Genomic DNA, 12,753 nt, shown 5'->3' on the forward strand with positions numbered 1-12,753 from the left:
TAACACAGGTCTTGTAGCTATGATATTACTTGTTTAAGTACCCTTTTAGAAAATGGTAATAATATGTTAAAAACGTTTTTATTTGAGAAAGAAGTTATTGATTCAAGATTTCTTTTTTTAATAGCACAAATGATTCTAACTCATTAGTCTCAGTAGTATTATATGCAGTCTTATTAACTGAGTATAATTCCAGTTATTAGAATATTTCTTTCCTGGTATCTTGAAACTGTTCTTTGACTTCTGAATAAATGTCAAAATTTGATAGGTTCTCAGTTCTTAAAAGCAAATGTAGGGGGCGGTTAGGTGGTGCAGTAGATAAAGCACCGGCCCTGGATTCAGGAGTACCTGAGTTCAAATCTGGCCTCAGACACTTAACACTTACTAGCTGTGTGACCCTGGGCAAGTCACTTAACCCCCATTGCCCTGAGCAAAAAAGAAAGAAAAAAAAAAAAGCAAATGTAGTGGGGCAGCTAGGTGGCACAGTGGATAGAGCACCGACCCTGGAGTCAGGAGTACCTGAGTTCAAATCTGGCCTCAGACACTTAACACTTACTAGCTGTGTGACCCTGGGCAAGTCACTTAACCCCAATTGCCTCACTAAAAAAACAAAACAAAACAAAAAACCAAATGTAGTATAATAATTCACATTTATGTAGAACCTAAAGATTTACAAAGCACTTTCTTCATAACAACTCTTAGATTGGAAGTACAAATAGTATTTATTATTGCAAACCTTTATAGATGTGGAAATTAAGTCTCTGGCTGTAACTTACCCAGAGTCTACATGACTGGAAAGTATCAGAGCCAAAATTGAACCTAGGTCTGATTTCATTCAGAGTCAATGATTTTTACAGTACACCAGCACACATTACTGAGAACTGTTGTGCTCCTTAAAGGCATATGAATACAGGTGATACAAAATGTTGATAAAAGTCTAGCATATAGAATTAACCTTGGACTGACTCAGCTTATTGTTTGGTGAAATACGTTAATGATCATCTTTTTTAGATGACCAGGATAAAAAGATTGAAGTGGTTTTGTCACCTACCAAAAAACAAGAACCATTACCCCTCCACCAGGAGACTAAGGAGAGTGGATCGGGAAAAAAGAAAAATGCATCAAAGAAACAGAAAACGGATAATGGTAAAATATTGTTGTAAAGCTTTTAGTTTTGAGTAACCTTGTATAGATACTATGAATTTATGTGATGTAGACATGGAATATTAAAAAAAAGGTTTACACTATGCAAACTCCCCCCCCCCCCCGCCCCGTAGTGGAAATAATGTCACCTAGAAATGTAAAATTTTAATATATATCATGTATTTATCTTAAATTGCATGCTTTTAATTTAAAATTTACTTTTAATTTACTCTAAAAAGCTATGATTTATTGAATTTACATAACAGCTATGGTGGATGAACCTCATAGTCACTCAAGTTCTTATACTTCTTTGATGGATAACTCTGACCCAAATTCTGCAGCAGATAAGAGAGAAATGATTGATCTGGTTAAAAGTGATCAAGCAGAAGGGATTCAAAAAACAGGAGCTAAAAAGCTGAAAAATGAAACTGACAAAGGTAAAAAAGTCAACAGATTAATTCTAGTCTCCTTAAAAATATCTGAACAACCTGTTACAGTACATTAGGTGTAGAATCAAGTCTAACAGTGATATCATAGAATCTTATGTCATGTTAAGGCTGGAAAAGAAGTCTTAGAAGTCACCTGTCCAAACTGGTTATGTAGATGACGAACTGAGAAAAGAGACTAAATGACTAGTTTATGGATCTAGTTCTAGTTTAGTGGTCATCCATAAAGAGTTATTTGACAAATAAGGTTAAGAAGTCTTGTACTAATAGATTGCATGAGTCCCAAGCATGTTTGAGCTTAGGGTTTGGGTGAACAATTTGGCAGATGAATGGGGGAAGGGATAATGGTTTCTGTGGAAGATATGGGCTAGGGTTCTGATAGCAGGAAGATGAGGTATCAAGTGGATGTTGAGATACATGGGCCATTTATAAGTGTAGAATGTCTATAAATGTTTGTCTTTTTGGAATAGTATACACTCTTTGATTTTTCTCATAAAAGATAGAATTTACTACTACCTCCTTAAATAATTTTATGTATTCTTATCCTGCTTTGAGAAATTTATTTTCTATAGTATGTTAAGAATAACATTTAAATAGCAATTTTTAATGGTCCCTGAAATCATTGCTTTTTACTTTTTTCCTGTTTACTTTTGTTTTTTTTGAATTATGCCACATAGCTGCTTATTTATGTTAAACTATTTCTCTTCATTTTAGAAAATGCAGAGGTAAAGTTTAAGGATTTCCTTCTCTCACTGAAGACTATGATATTTTCTGAAACTGAGGCTCTTTGTGTTGTCGAATTGCTAAAGGAGAAGTCTGGTGCTATACAAGATGCTTTAAAGAAGGTAAGCATATGTTTGGGTTTATATTCATTGAGGGAAGAAAATGGCGAGAATTGTAGATGTAGGTGAGCAGTTAAGTCTTATTTTTACTAACCCAAAAGACTACTTCTTGAACTATACTTAGTTTTTTTTTTTGTTTTTTTTGCTTTTCATCAGGGTTTTATTTAAAGATTAATTTAGATATAGAATATAGATTGTTGTTGTTTTTGTTGAGTCATTTCAGTCTTGACCAGCTCTTCGTCACCCTGTTTGAGGTTTTCTTGGCAAAGATACTAGAGTGGTTTGCCATTTCTGTCTTTAGCTCATTTTACAGATGAGAAAACTGAGGTAAAGAGTATTAAGTGACTTACCCAGGGTCACATAGCTAGCAAGTGTAAGGCCAGATTTGAACTCAGGAAGATAAATCCTCCTGACCCTAGGCCTGCACTTTGACCCCAGGCCTGGCACTTTATCCACTGTGTCACCTAGCTGCCCAAAATATAGATTATTTAAGAGGACAAGAATAATGTCTTCTAGATGTGTAGAACTGTCCATTTGTGGCTAATAATTAGGAGACATTTGAGAATCTATTCACATGGACCAGAGAGTACTTGTCTGAGAAGCTCCTAAGACTATGCTTTGCTGCAGTGACTCAAATTTTTTTGGTAATTAATAGGATATTATATTCAGTGTCTCTTGTCACCTGTGTGATTCTCAAGATGTAGTTTGTTGTAGAAAGTAGTATAAAAAACCTTGGACGTTGCCTTCTCATGTTTTGTTGTTAATATACCACGTTGTTAATATATTCACATTGTGAATATACCATGTTTTTATAGAAATAAGAAACTAGACATATGTGTTGCTAATTTTGAAATCTTCTCAGTTGTCAGGGAAGAGGAAAGGGAGTGGAATGACAAGAATACCATCAATGAGCTTTTCCTTTCTTTTAGAATAGTCCCTTCTTAACAGCAAATTGCATGTACCTTTGAAACTGTCCCCAGCATGGGTTTGTTTTATATGTTCTGTATTTGGTTAGGTATAGCCACTGTTCCTAATTTCATGTTTTTAAACATGTCATTCTTAAAAAAGCTGACCAATTCAGTAACCAACCACAACTCTAGAAGACTGATGATGAGGCAAGCTAATAGAGGTGATAGATTAGAGGTATAGAAGGAGACATATTTTCAGAATTAACCAATATATGGTTTTGTTTTATTTGATTATGATAATAGGCTATTAGGGAGGTGGTGTTTTTTTTATTTTTTGAGAAGAGGCGGCTAAGTAATAGTGATGCCAAAGAAAAAGAGGGTCATTGAAATACTTAAAAATAAATACATGCACAGAGAAGAACTGAATAAAGTTCAGAGGGAGAGAAAAACAAGCAGAGCAGCTTCGAAACTGTTGAATATTTTATCTACTTGGAAAAAAATATGCTGTGTACATAAGACATGTCTGGTTTTATATAATCTTTTTTTTTTTTTTTGCACAGGGCAATTAGGGTTAAGGGACTTGCCCAGGGTCACACAGCTAGTAAGTGTTAAGTGTCTGAGGCTGGATTTGAATTCAGGTCCTCCTGAATCTAGGGCTGGTGCTTTATCTACTGTGCCACCTAGCTGCCCCCACAATCTTTTTTTTTTTTGTATGTGAAAATGTTTATTTGTCAAGTTAAGAATAACAAGAAATAATTTATAATAAACATAAATACATCATTGCCACTTCATAGAAATTTACAACATTAATTCCTTGTTGACATTTCCATAAGGTAGATAGCCCATATAGTCTTGCAGATGAGGAAATTGAAACTCAAATATGAAGTGACTTTGACACAACTAGTAAGTATTAGAGTCAGGAATTATACCCAGGTCTAAGGATTCCCAGCCCAGTATTCTCTCACATTACAGTGTTATATTCAAGTATTGGGAAGGGAAATGATGGGAGTCCAACTGTGGTGGTTCCTTCTCTTATTGTCAGTAGACCATTGACAAGAGCTAGGTCAGACGTCATCTAATTCCACAACTTTATTTTGCAGATGAGGAAACTGAGGCCTGGGTAGGCTAAGTGATTTGCCCAGGTGGTCTCCCATGTTGTAAACAGCAGAGGTAGAAGTTGAAGCCAAATCATCTGTCACCAAAGCCAGTGCTCTTTCCCTTTTACCGTACTGGATAAAACTAGATCACTATGAAAATGCTGGTGTATTTCTTCCATTGGGAAATTAAATTGTTCGTTTTGCTTTATCTATAAAATATCTTGGAATAATTTGGTTTAGCTGCAACTCATGCTAAACTTAGCAGCCTTTTGCCCCTTTCTCCATTATTTGTCATTCAGTGAAATAATACTGCTTTGCTTATGTAATCTCTGTATTATTTTGCCAATGACATTGTACTGACATATGGTGGGAAATGTAGTAGATGATAAAAAAGATCAATAAAAAAGATATAAGTAAAATATTGGTAACATCAATCAATAAACATTAAGTGCTATGTACTAGGCACTGTGTTAAGCCTTGGGGATACAAAAAGAGGCAAAAGACAGTTATGCTCTCAAGGAGCTCACAATCTAATTGAGAAAACAACGTGCAAACAAACAAATACAAAACAATCTATATACAGGATAAATAGGAAATATCTAAAAGAAGGAAGGCACAGAATTAAGAGGAACCAAGCTAAGCTATGGACCTAACTCCTCCTCCCTAGAGACTGAGGTAGTGCAAAGGGTAAAGAGAATTATGCTTCCTACATGTTGGGAGAGTGTTGGTATATGTATGATTATACCTTTTAAAGTAAATACAGGGGCAGCTAGGTAGTGCAGTGGATAAAGCACCGGCCCTAGCAGTGTCAGAGGAGAGAAGGGGGACTATTTGAGAGATGTTGCAAAGGTGATATCAACAGACATTTGCAATATGGTGGGGTTAAGAGATAGTGAGCAGTCAAGGATGACTCTTAGGTTATGAGCTTGAGGCACTGGGAGGATGGTATTGATTACTGTAATGAAGATGGGGGGTGGTTTATATTGAAAGATAATGAGTTCTGTTTTGGACATAGTGAGTTTAAGGTGTCTACTGGTCATGTAGTTCAGAATGTATGAAAGGCAGTTGGAGATGTAAGATTGGAGGTCAGTAGAGAAATTGGGGCAGGATAGGTAGATTTGAGAATCATCAGCATAGAGATGGTAACTAAATCCATGGGCAGCTAGGTAGTGCATAGATAGTATGGTGTTTTGGGCCTAGAGTCTAGAAGACTCATGTTCCTGAGTTAAAATCTGGCCTCAGACACTATCTGTGTGATCCTGGGCAAGTCACTTAACCCTGTTTGCCTGTTTCCTCATCTGTAAAATGAGCTAGAGAAGAAAATGGGAAACTGCTCTGGTATCTGCCAAGAAAACTCCAAATGGGTTCAATAAGACACAGATATGACTGAAGTGAGTAACCAGTAATTAAATCTGTGGGAACTGCTTAGATCACCAAGTGAAATAGTTTAGAGGGAAAAAAGAAGAGAACCCAGGACAGAACCCTGAGGGACACCTACTGATAGAGGGTATGATCTTGATGAGGATCCAGCAAAGACGACAGAAGGAGCAGTCAGATAGGTGATCAATCAGGAGAGAATAGTGTCGTGAAAACCTAGAGAGATGAGAGTGATCAACAACGTCAAAGGCAACAGAAAAATCAAGAAGGATGAGAATTGAGAAAAGGCTTTTGGATTTGGTAATTAAGAGAATATTAGTAAGTTTGGAGAGAGCAGTTTCAGTGGAATGATAATGTTGGAAGCTAGATTATATGGGGTTAAGAAGGGAGTGAGAGAAGAGAAAGTGGAAGTTCCTATTGTAGATGGCCTTTTCAAGAAGTTTAGCTACAAAGGGCAGAAGAGATAGAGGATGGTAATGGGAATGGAAAGATCAAGTGAGTTTTTTAGGATAGGAGAGACATGGTCATATTTGTAGGCAGTAGGGAAAGAGCCAGTATACAAGAAGAGATTCAAAATAAATGATAAAGTGGAGATGACAGAAGGGGCCTGTTGGAGGAGATAGGAAGCAATGGGATCACTTGAGCAAGTAGAAGGGTTTAGCCCTGGTAGGGAGTAAGGCCACATCATCATATTACTAGAAATGATTTTTGATTACTGTTGTTTTACAGTAATAAGTTTTGTTTTCCTCCTGATTTGTTATTCAGTCTTTGACTCAGTGGGAACTGCTGGTTGGTGCTAGTAGATTTGTTTTTTTTAATGCTGTTGATAAGAGCCCTGGTTTTTACTTGGTAAACATTCCCTTTTTTAAGAAAGAAGAAATAGGCAACTATTTTTGTTTAAACATAGCTTTTAAAGTTTTTTGGTGTGTGAATCATTGATTGTAGGATATATCCTGGTTTGGGATTGGATGACATCCAGTTGACTATGGAGAACCATTTCTGAGCCATGTACTCCTTCTGTATCCATTATCAACCTCTAAGATGACTACAAGAGACCTTTTGGTGTAACTGTAGGAATTAACAAATCATGATTATTGGATCTGCCTTGATTTCTTTCAATATAGTCTAGTAAAGGCGAAGTAGCTGCAGTTTTACACCAGCTTCAAGAAAAAGAGAAGTTACTTGCTGCTGTGAAAGAAGATGCTGTTATTGCAAAAGATCAGTGCAAGCAGTTAGCTCAGGTAAAGTAATTTTATTATGGTTATTCTGGAGACTTAGATGGAGAGTCAGAACAGGTGATAAAGGAACCCTTCTGTAAGATTTAGGCAGTGGTTCTGAGTTTTTTTGTTTAATGAGAGCTTTACAAAACGAAGAGAACATTTTGTTTTATAAACTTAAGTCGTCTTTTGTGTTTAAGGACATTGTTCATACATACTGGGTTAATGATATTTTTAATGTATTTTGGGTTTTGGTTGGGTCATGGTGTTCTGACTTATTTTTGGTTTAAGTAAAATTAATTTCTATATTTGTTGTGTATTTTAAAATTCTAAATGTGGTTTCTAATCTGTCCCCCCAGTTTTGGGAGGAAACTGGCTAACATCACTGATAAATGAGTTTAGGCTTTTTAAGGGTTTATTAAAATATTTCTTATAGCATGGAAATCCTAGCCTTCCTAAACCTCTCCCTTGACATCCTGCCACCAAGCCGATGTTTCCAACCAAAAGAGGCAGAAGTTCCCCGCCAGTGTCAACTTCCTTCTTCATGTTCTCCTCCCAGAAATGGGAGGTTCTTCAAGCTGATTGGCTAGCATCATTCAAATTCATTGGTTCACTGGACCCAAAGGTGGTCCATGGGCAGCTAGGTTAAGTTTAAAGTTTTTGGATTAATCTCTAGGTGGGCCTTTGAGTATCTGCTGAATCCCCTTATCTACCACATTCCATTATCTTGACACATTGTAGATGTTCTTTTAAAACAACAAAAGAATATGGACATATCATTGGTATTTATCTTAATGGAATTTGATGTGAAATTGTTTCTTTATGGAATAATAGAACCCCCATTTATTCAAGTCAGGTTCTTGAGAGAAATGTCACCATACCTTTTGCTTTTTTTTTTTTTTTTTAACCTTAGATCCCCTTAATTTTTCTGTATATTCTCTTTCTCCTCCCTGAGAACTATTCTTTATGACAAATATTAGAAAAGAAGGAAAAAAGGCAGTTTAGCAAAACTACGCCAACCAATTCTGACATTGATTTTTCATGTTCCATTCCTGTAGTCTCCAGCCTTTGCATCCCCTTTCCCCCTTGAAAAAGAAGGAAAGGTCTTTACTTTAAGTCCTTTATTTTTCCTTTGGGTACACTATTGGTCACTTTGATAATGAAGTCCAATTTTAAAGAAACAATTTAAAAGCTTTAGTTTAAAATACTGAGAAGATAAAAGCCATCTCTTTTAAAAGGAAACCAAGCTGGTCCAAGATATACCCATGTTAATTTGTGCCTTGGGAAATAATTTTAGAGAAATGTCTAAATTTTCCATTCCTTTTGAGATTTGATGTAGCTTGAATCAAAGTAAATAACTAAACTCATTGTTCAGTGAACCATATGGTGCTATAACTTGAGTGAAGAGTAAAAAAAAATTTGGTTTGAATATCAAAAAAGATTTATTTTAACTAGGTAAGAAAAGATCCCATTATCTATCACATGCCTTTTTGCTGAAGGATAGTTTTTGTTGAAAGATGTTCATCATAGACTTTGAGTAAATTGAACTAGTATCCTTGGTTATTCATGCCTTATTTACAATCATATGCATATAAAGAAGTTTTAGTGCCTCTTGAACAAAATGCCTTTAGTCCACGAGTAATTTTGTATTTAGGAAATATATTTGAAAAAATATTGGGTGAAAAATCAGATGGGAAAGGGAAAGGAATAAACCTTGGTATAGAAAGCTCTCATATGAGCAAACTCCTACCATGTAGGCCAACAACTTTTCTGTAACTTATAGTATTAGAGAGCTACCTCAAGGTTCAGTGATCTTCCTAAGGTCACCCAGTCATGATGGGTGAGGAGTAATATGTGAATCTGGTTCTGAGGCCAACTCTGTTATCCCTGTCTCCTATTTTAGAAATAGGGAAGATAATTGTTGAGATATAAAATGATGTTATTAACCAATCCTGAATATAGAAAGGGTTGGACCCTCTCATGAGGTACAGAATGTAATTGAAGAATGAATCAGTAAAAAATGCATGCAGAATAGGTGATGATGTATATACATAGTTAAAAGCCATTGTATTGACTGTAGGCCTGCTGCCTATATTTGACATTTCAGGTTTTGATTACTTCACTTAAATTTAAGATTTAAAAAATACTATGATTCATTTAGTTGCTTTTAGTTGGGAAAAAACCCCCTCCATTTCTTGATTCACAATTTTAGGAGATGATAACAGAGAAGGACAGAAGTAACATGGTTATAACAAGAATGAAAGAACGAATTGGTACTCTAGAAAAGGAACTTAATGTTTTACAGAACAAAATACATGTTGGGTATCAAGAGGCTCAACAGATGCAGATGAAGGTATGTTTATCTTGCTTGGAATTCAAATGGGACTAAATCTAAACTCTTAGTATATCTAATATTCGTTGGTCTTATGGATAGAAGGGGTTTATTAGTACAGAGGTATTTATTACAAATATCTCATTAGATCTTCACAATAGCCCTCTGAGTTGTTGTTGTTGTTGTTGTTTTTTTTAATTTCACAGTGCTGAGGAAACTGAGGCAGAGGTTAAGTGACTTTCCCAGGGTCACACAGCTAATTGGTGTCTAAAGATGGATTTGAACTTTGGTCTTCCTGGCTCCAGGCCCATTTTTCTATACACTTTATCATTAACTGCCTCCTTTTTTTTACCTGTTACTTTTGTACTGGTTAAGTTGGAAGAATTTTAATTTGGAGAGTTGGAGAGATTCAATTGAATTTTAATTTATGTTTCTTAAAGTGTTACATGTTTATGTGCTTTGAAGAGTAGAATGAATCTTTGTCCCTCCTTTCCCCAATGCCCCAACCTCTGGTTTTTTTGCTTGAAATGATCTTTTTGTTTCTATGGTTTTCTTTTTAACTCATTCTTAATATACTCTTTTTTTTTTCCTGGTGAGGCAATTGGGGTTAAGTGACTTGCTCAGAGTCACACAGCTAGGAAGTTGTCAGGTGTCTGAGGCTGGATTTGAACTCAGGTCCTTTAACTCATTCTTTAAAAAATTTATTTTATTCAGTTTTGTTTTCTGTTCTAGATTCTCTTCCCTTTCCTCACTCCCCCTTAAATTAAGAAGGCAAAAATCACAAAGCCCATTACAAATCTGAAGTCATGTAAACAAATTTCTGCATTAACAGTGTTCTGGGGGAAAATATGCTTCATTCTGCACTCTGGGTCCATCTTTAACTCACTTTTTTTGTTTTGGCTTTTTTTTTTTTTTTTTTTTTTGGGCATTGAGGGTTAAGTGACTTGCCCAGGGTCACACAGCTAGTAAGTGTCAAGTGTCTGAGCCTGGATTTGAACTCTGAATTCAAGGCCAGTGCTTTATCCACTGCGCCACCTAGCTGCCCCTTTAACTCACATTTTTAAGGATGAAATTATTTACTCTCCATTTAAATTTGACTTTTTTTCTGCAGAGGCACTTCACGGATTATACTTTTAATTACATTGTGGTCAGTAAAGGATTGTTTAATAATCCTATTGTTCTTTATTTTTTATGAGGTTTTTGGTAAAGGTGACATGCATAGCTGAAATAAAATTATAATCCTTTCACTTCCCTCTCAGTAGTCATCAGAGAACTATCATACCTAAATCTTCTATAATTCAATTTGGGTCCTTACCTTCTTTCTTGTACAAATTTTTGTTATATTTTCCTATGTTTGAAAGGAGTACATTTTACATTTGCCAGTTGTAAATGATTTTGTTTTTTATTCCAGTATTTAGATTTGTCTTTCCTTTAAGTATCTAGTTCCTATGTCATTAGGTGAAGATTGATATTATTTCACAATCCATTGTGGTTTTAAAGTATAATATAATTAATCTGCTTATTTCTTTCTTTCTTTCTTTTTTTTTAATGAGGCAATTGGGGTTAAGCGACTTGCCCAGGGTCATACAGCTAGTAAGTGTTAAGTGTCTGAGGCTGGATTTGAACTCAGGTACTCCTGACTCCAGGGCCTGTGTTCTATCTACTATGCCACCTAGCTGCCCCCTTATTTCTTTTTACTGTTGTTTTTTTTTTTTCTTTTCTTTTTTTTTTTTTTTAGTGAGGCAATTGGGGTTAAGTGACTTGCCCAGGGTCACACAGCTAGTAAGTGTTAAGTGTCTGAGGCTGAATTTGAACTCAGGTACTCCTGACTCCAGGGCCGGTGCTCTATCCACTGTGCCACCTAGCTGCCCCTACTGTTGCTTTTTATATGTGATCTGTCAGGGTGACTTTTTTCTATAATGTAACATGACATTGAGATGAGTATATCAGGATCTATTTAATTTGCCTTAACTTCACTGAAATTTTGCATTTTGTATCAAAACCTTTGACGAACTTTTATTTTGATACTGATAGGTATAAAATGAAATCAGTTTTATTTTTTGAATGCCGTTTTTTTGTTGTAATATAATTTCTATGATGTAGTTTTTGTTTTTCCATTCCTTTGCAAGTAATTTAAAATAAAAATCACTTATTTATAGTTTCAGAAAGTTCGTGAGCAAATGGAAGCAGAAATTAGCCACTTGAAACAGGAAAATGGTATTCTGAGAGATGCTGTTAGCAACACCACTAACCAAATGGAAAGCAAGTATGTTAGCCTTGAAGACTGTTTAGTTAAACCATTTTTGTATGAGTTGGAAAAATTAGTATTTGTGTTTTGTTTTCTTCATTAAAATGACATTTGCTGATTGGTGATGGAAACTGCTTATGATTGTCTTTTTTTTTTTTTCCAAAATAATTTTTGTCAGGATTTTGTACTTTAGTTTTCCTTCTCCTGTACAGTCTTTGTGTTATTGTCTTATTTCTAATGCAGATTCTTCCTTGAAAAAATTTGCAACAGTATTTTAGTTAAGCCATTATATGAAGAACACCAATATTTGCGCAGGTCTAAATGTGCCCTTTTTGTAGATTAACTCTAAACCATAGAAGGAAATCTGTCCAATAACTTAAAAATTTCCTGGTCCTAACATATGTTTATATGTTTTTAAAAATTTTGAGCTTTAGTCTTTACTTTATGGTACTTGTGTTTTCTGTATTTGACATCGTGGGTTTTGGTAATTTTATTATTTCTAGGCTCATAGGATTTTCAATGTTGAAAGGACCTTGTATCACCTAGTTTGTGAGTGAGTAAGCATTTCTTGAAGCACCCATTGTGTGCCAGGCACTAGAATTAGCAGTGAGATAACAAAGAAGGACAAGCAGTGTATAAAGAAAAATAGGAAATCATTAAAAGGCACTAGAATTAAGAGGGGTTGGGAAAGGCTTCCTGTAGTAAATGGAAGTCAGGAAAGCCAGTAGATAAAGATGAAGAGGAAATGTATTCATGTATTCAGGCATGTGGGGAAACCAGGAAAAAATGCTTGGAGCCGAGGGAGGGATAGAGTATTTTACTTGTGAAGAGCAAAGAAGGCAGTGCTGCTGGGAAGAGGAGTAGCAACTTTCAAAGAAGAACTTACATCTGGTCACACCCTCCACTTTACAATGATTCTGAAGCTCTGTAGATCATCATTCAAACTCAAACACTCATCCTCAACCCTGTGATTTCTTGGTTCTTTCTCCCTGAATCCTCCTGCTCTAAAGGCCCAACCAAATGCTACCTGCCCTTCTGCTGTGCCTTCTAGAATGCTTATTCCGTAGGTAACACACTTTCATTCATCTTAAATCTTTTTATCTCTTTCCCCTTCCATCTTCTAGTAATCATGGAAAGTTGGTTCTT

At 35.6% G+C, this 12,753-nt stretch overlaps 1 protein-coding gene across 12 annotated transcripts in view; it reads left to right on the forward strand.

Moving 5' to 3' along the window:
- KTN1 (kinectin 1) overlaps positions 1-12,753 on the forward strand; it is a 136,389-nt gene that overhangs the window by 46,272 nt on the left and 77,364 nt on the right. For 11 of the 12 annotated variants that reach the window (XM_043983219.1, XM_043983223.1, XM_043983221.1 and 8 more), the window contains exons 3-8: positions 1,009-1,143; positions 1,407-1,577; positions 2,301-2,431; positions 6,935-7,051; positions 9,240-9,380; positions 11,519-11,625. In XM_043983219.1, coding sequence (XP_043839154.1) covers positions 1,009-1,143; positions 1,407-1,577; positions 2,301-2,431; positions 6,935-7,051; positions 9,240-9,380; positions 11,519-11,625 — 802 coding nt within the window. The remainder of the gene's footprint in view (positions 1-1,008; positions 1,144-1,406; positions 1,578-2,300; positions 2,432-6,934; positions 7,052-9,239; positions 9,381-11,518; positions 11,626-12,753) is intronic. The other variant, XM_043983226.1, reaches the window with a different exon arrangement.

The sequence above is a fragment of the Dromiciops gliroides genome, chromosome 2, assembly GCF_019393635.1.
Source record: "Dromiciops gliroides isolate mDroGli1 chromosome 2, mDroGli1.pri, whole genome shotgun sequence".
In the NCBI taxonomy this organism is placed as follows: Eukaryota; Metazoa; Chordata; class Mammalia; order Microbiotheria; family Microbiotheriidae; genus Dromiciops; species Dromiciops gliroides.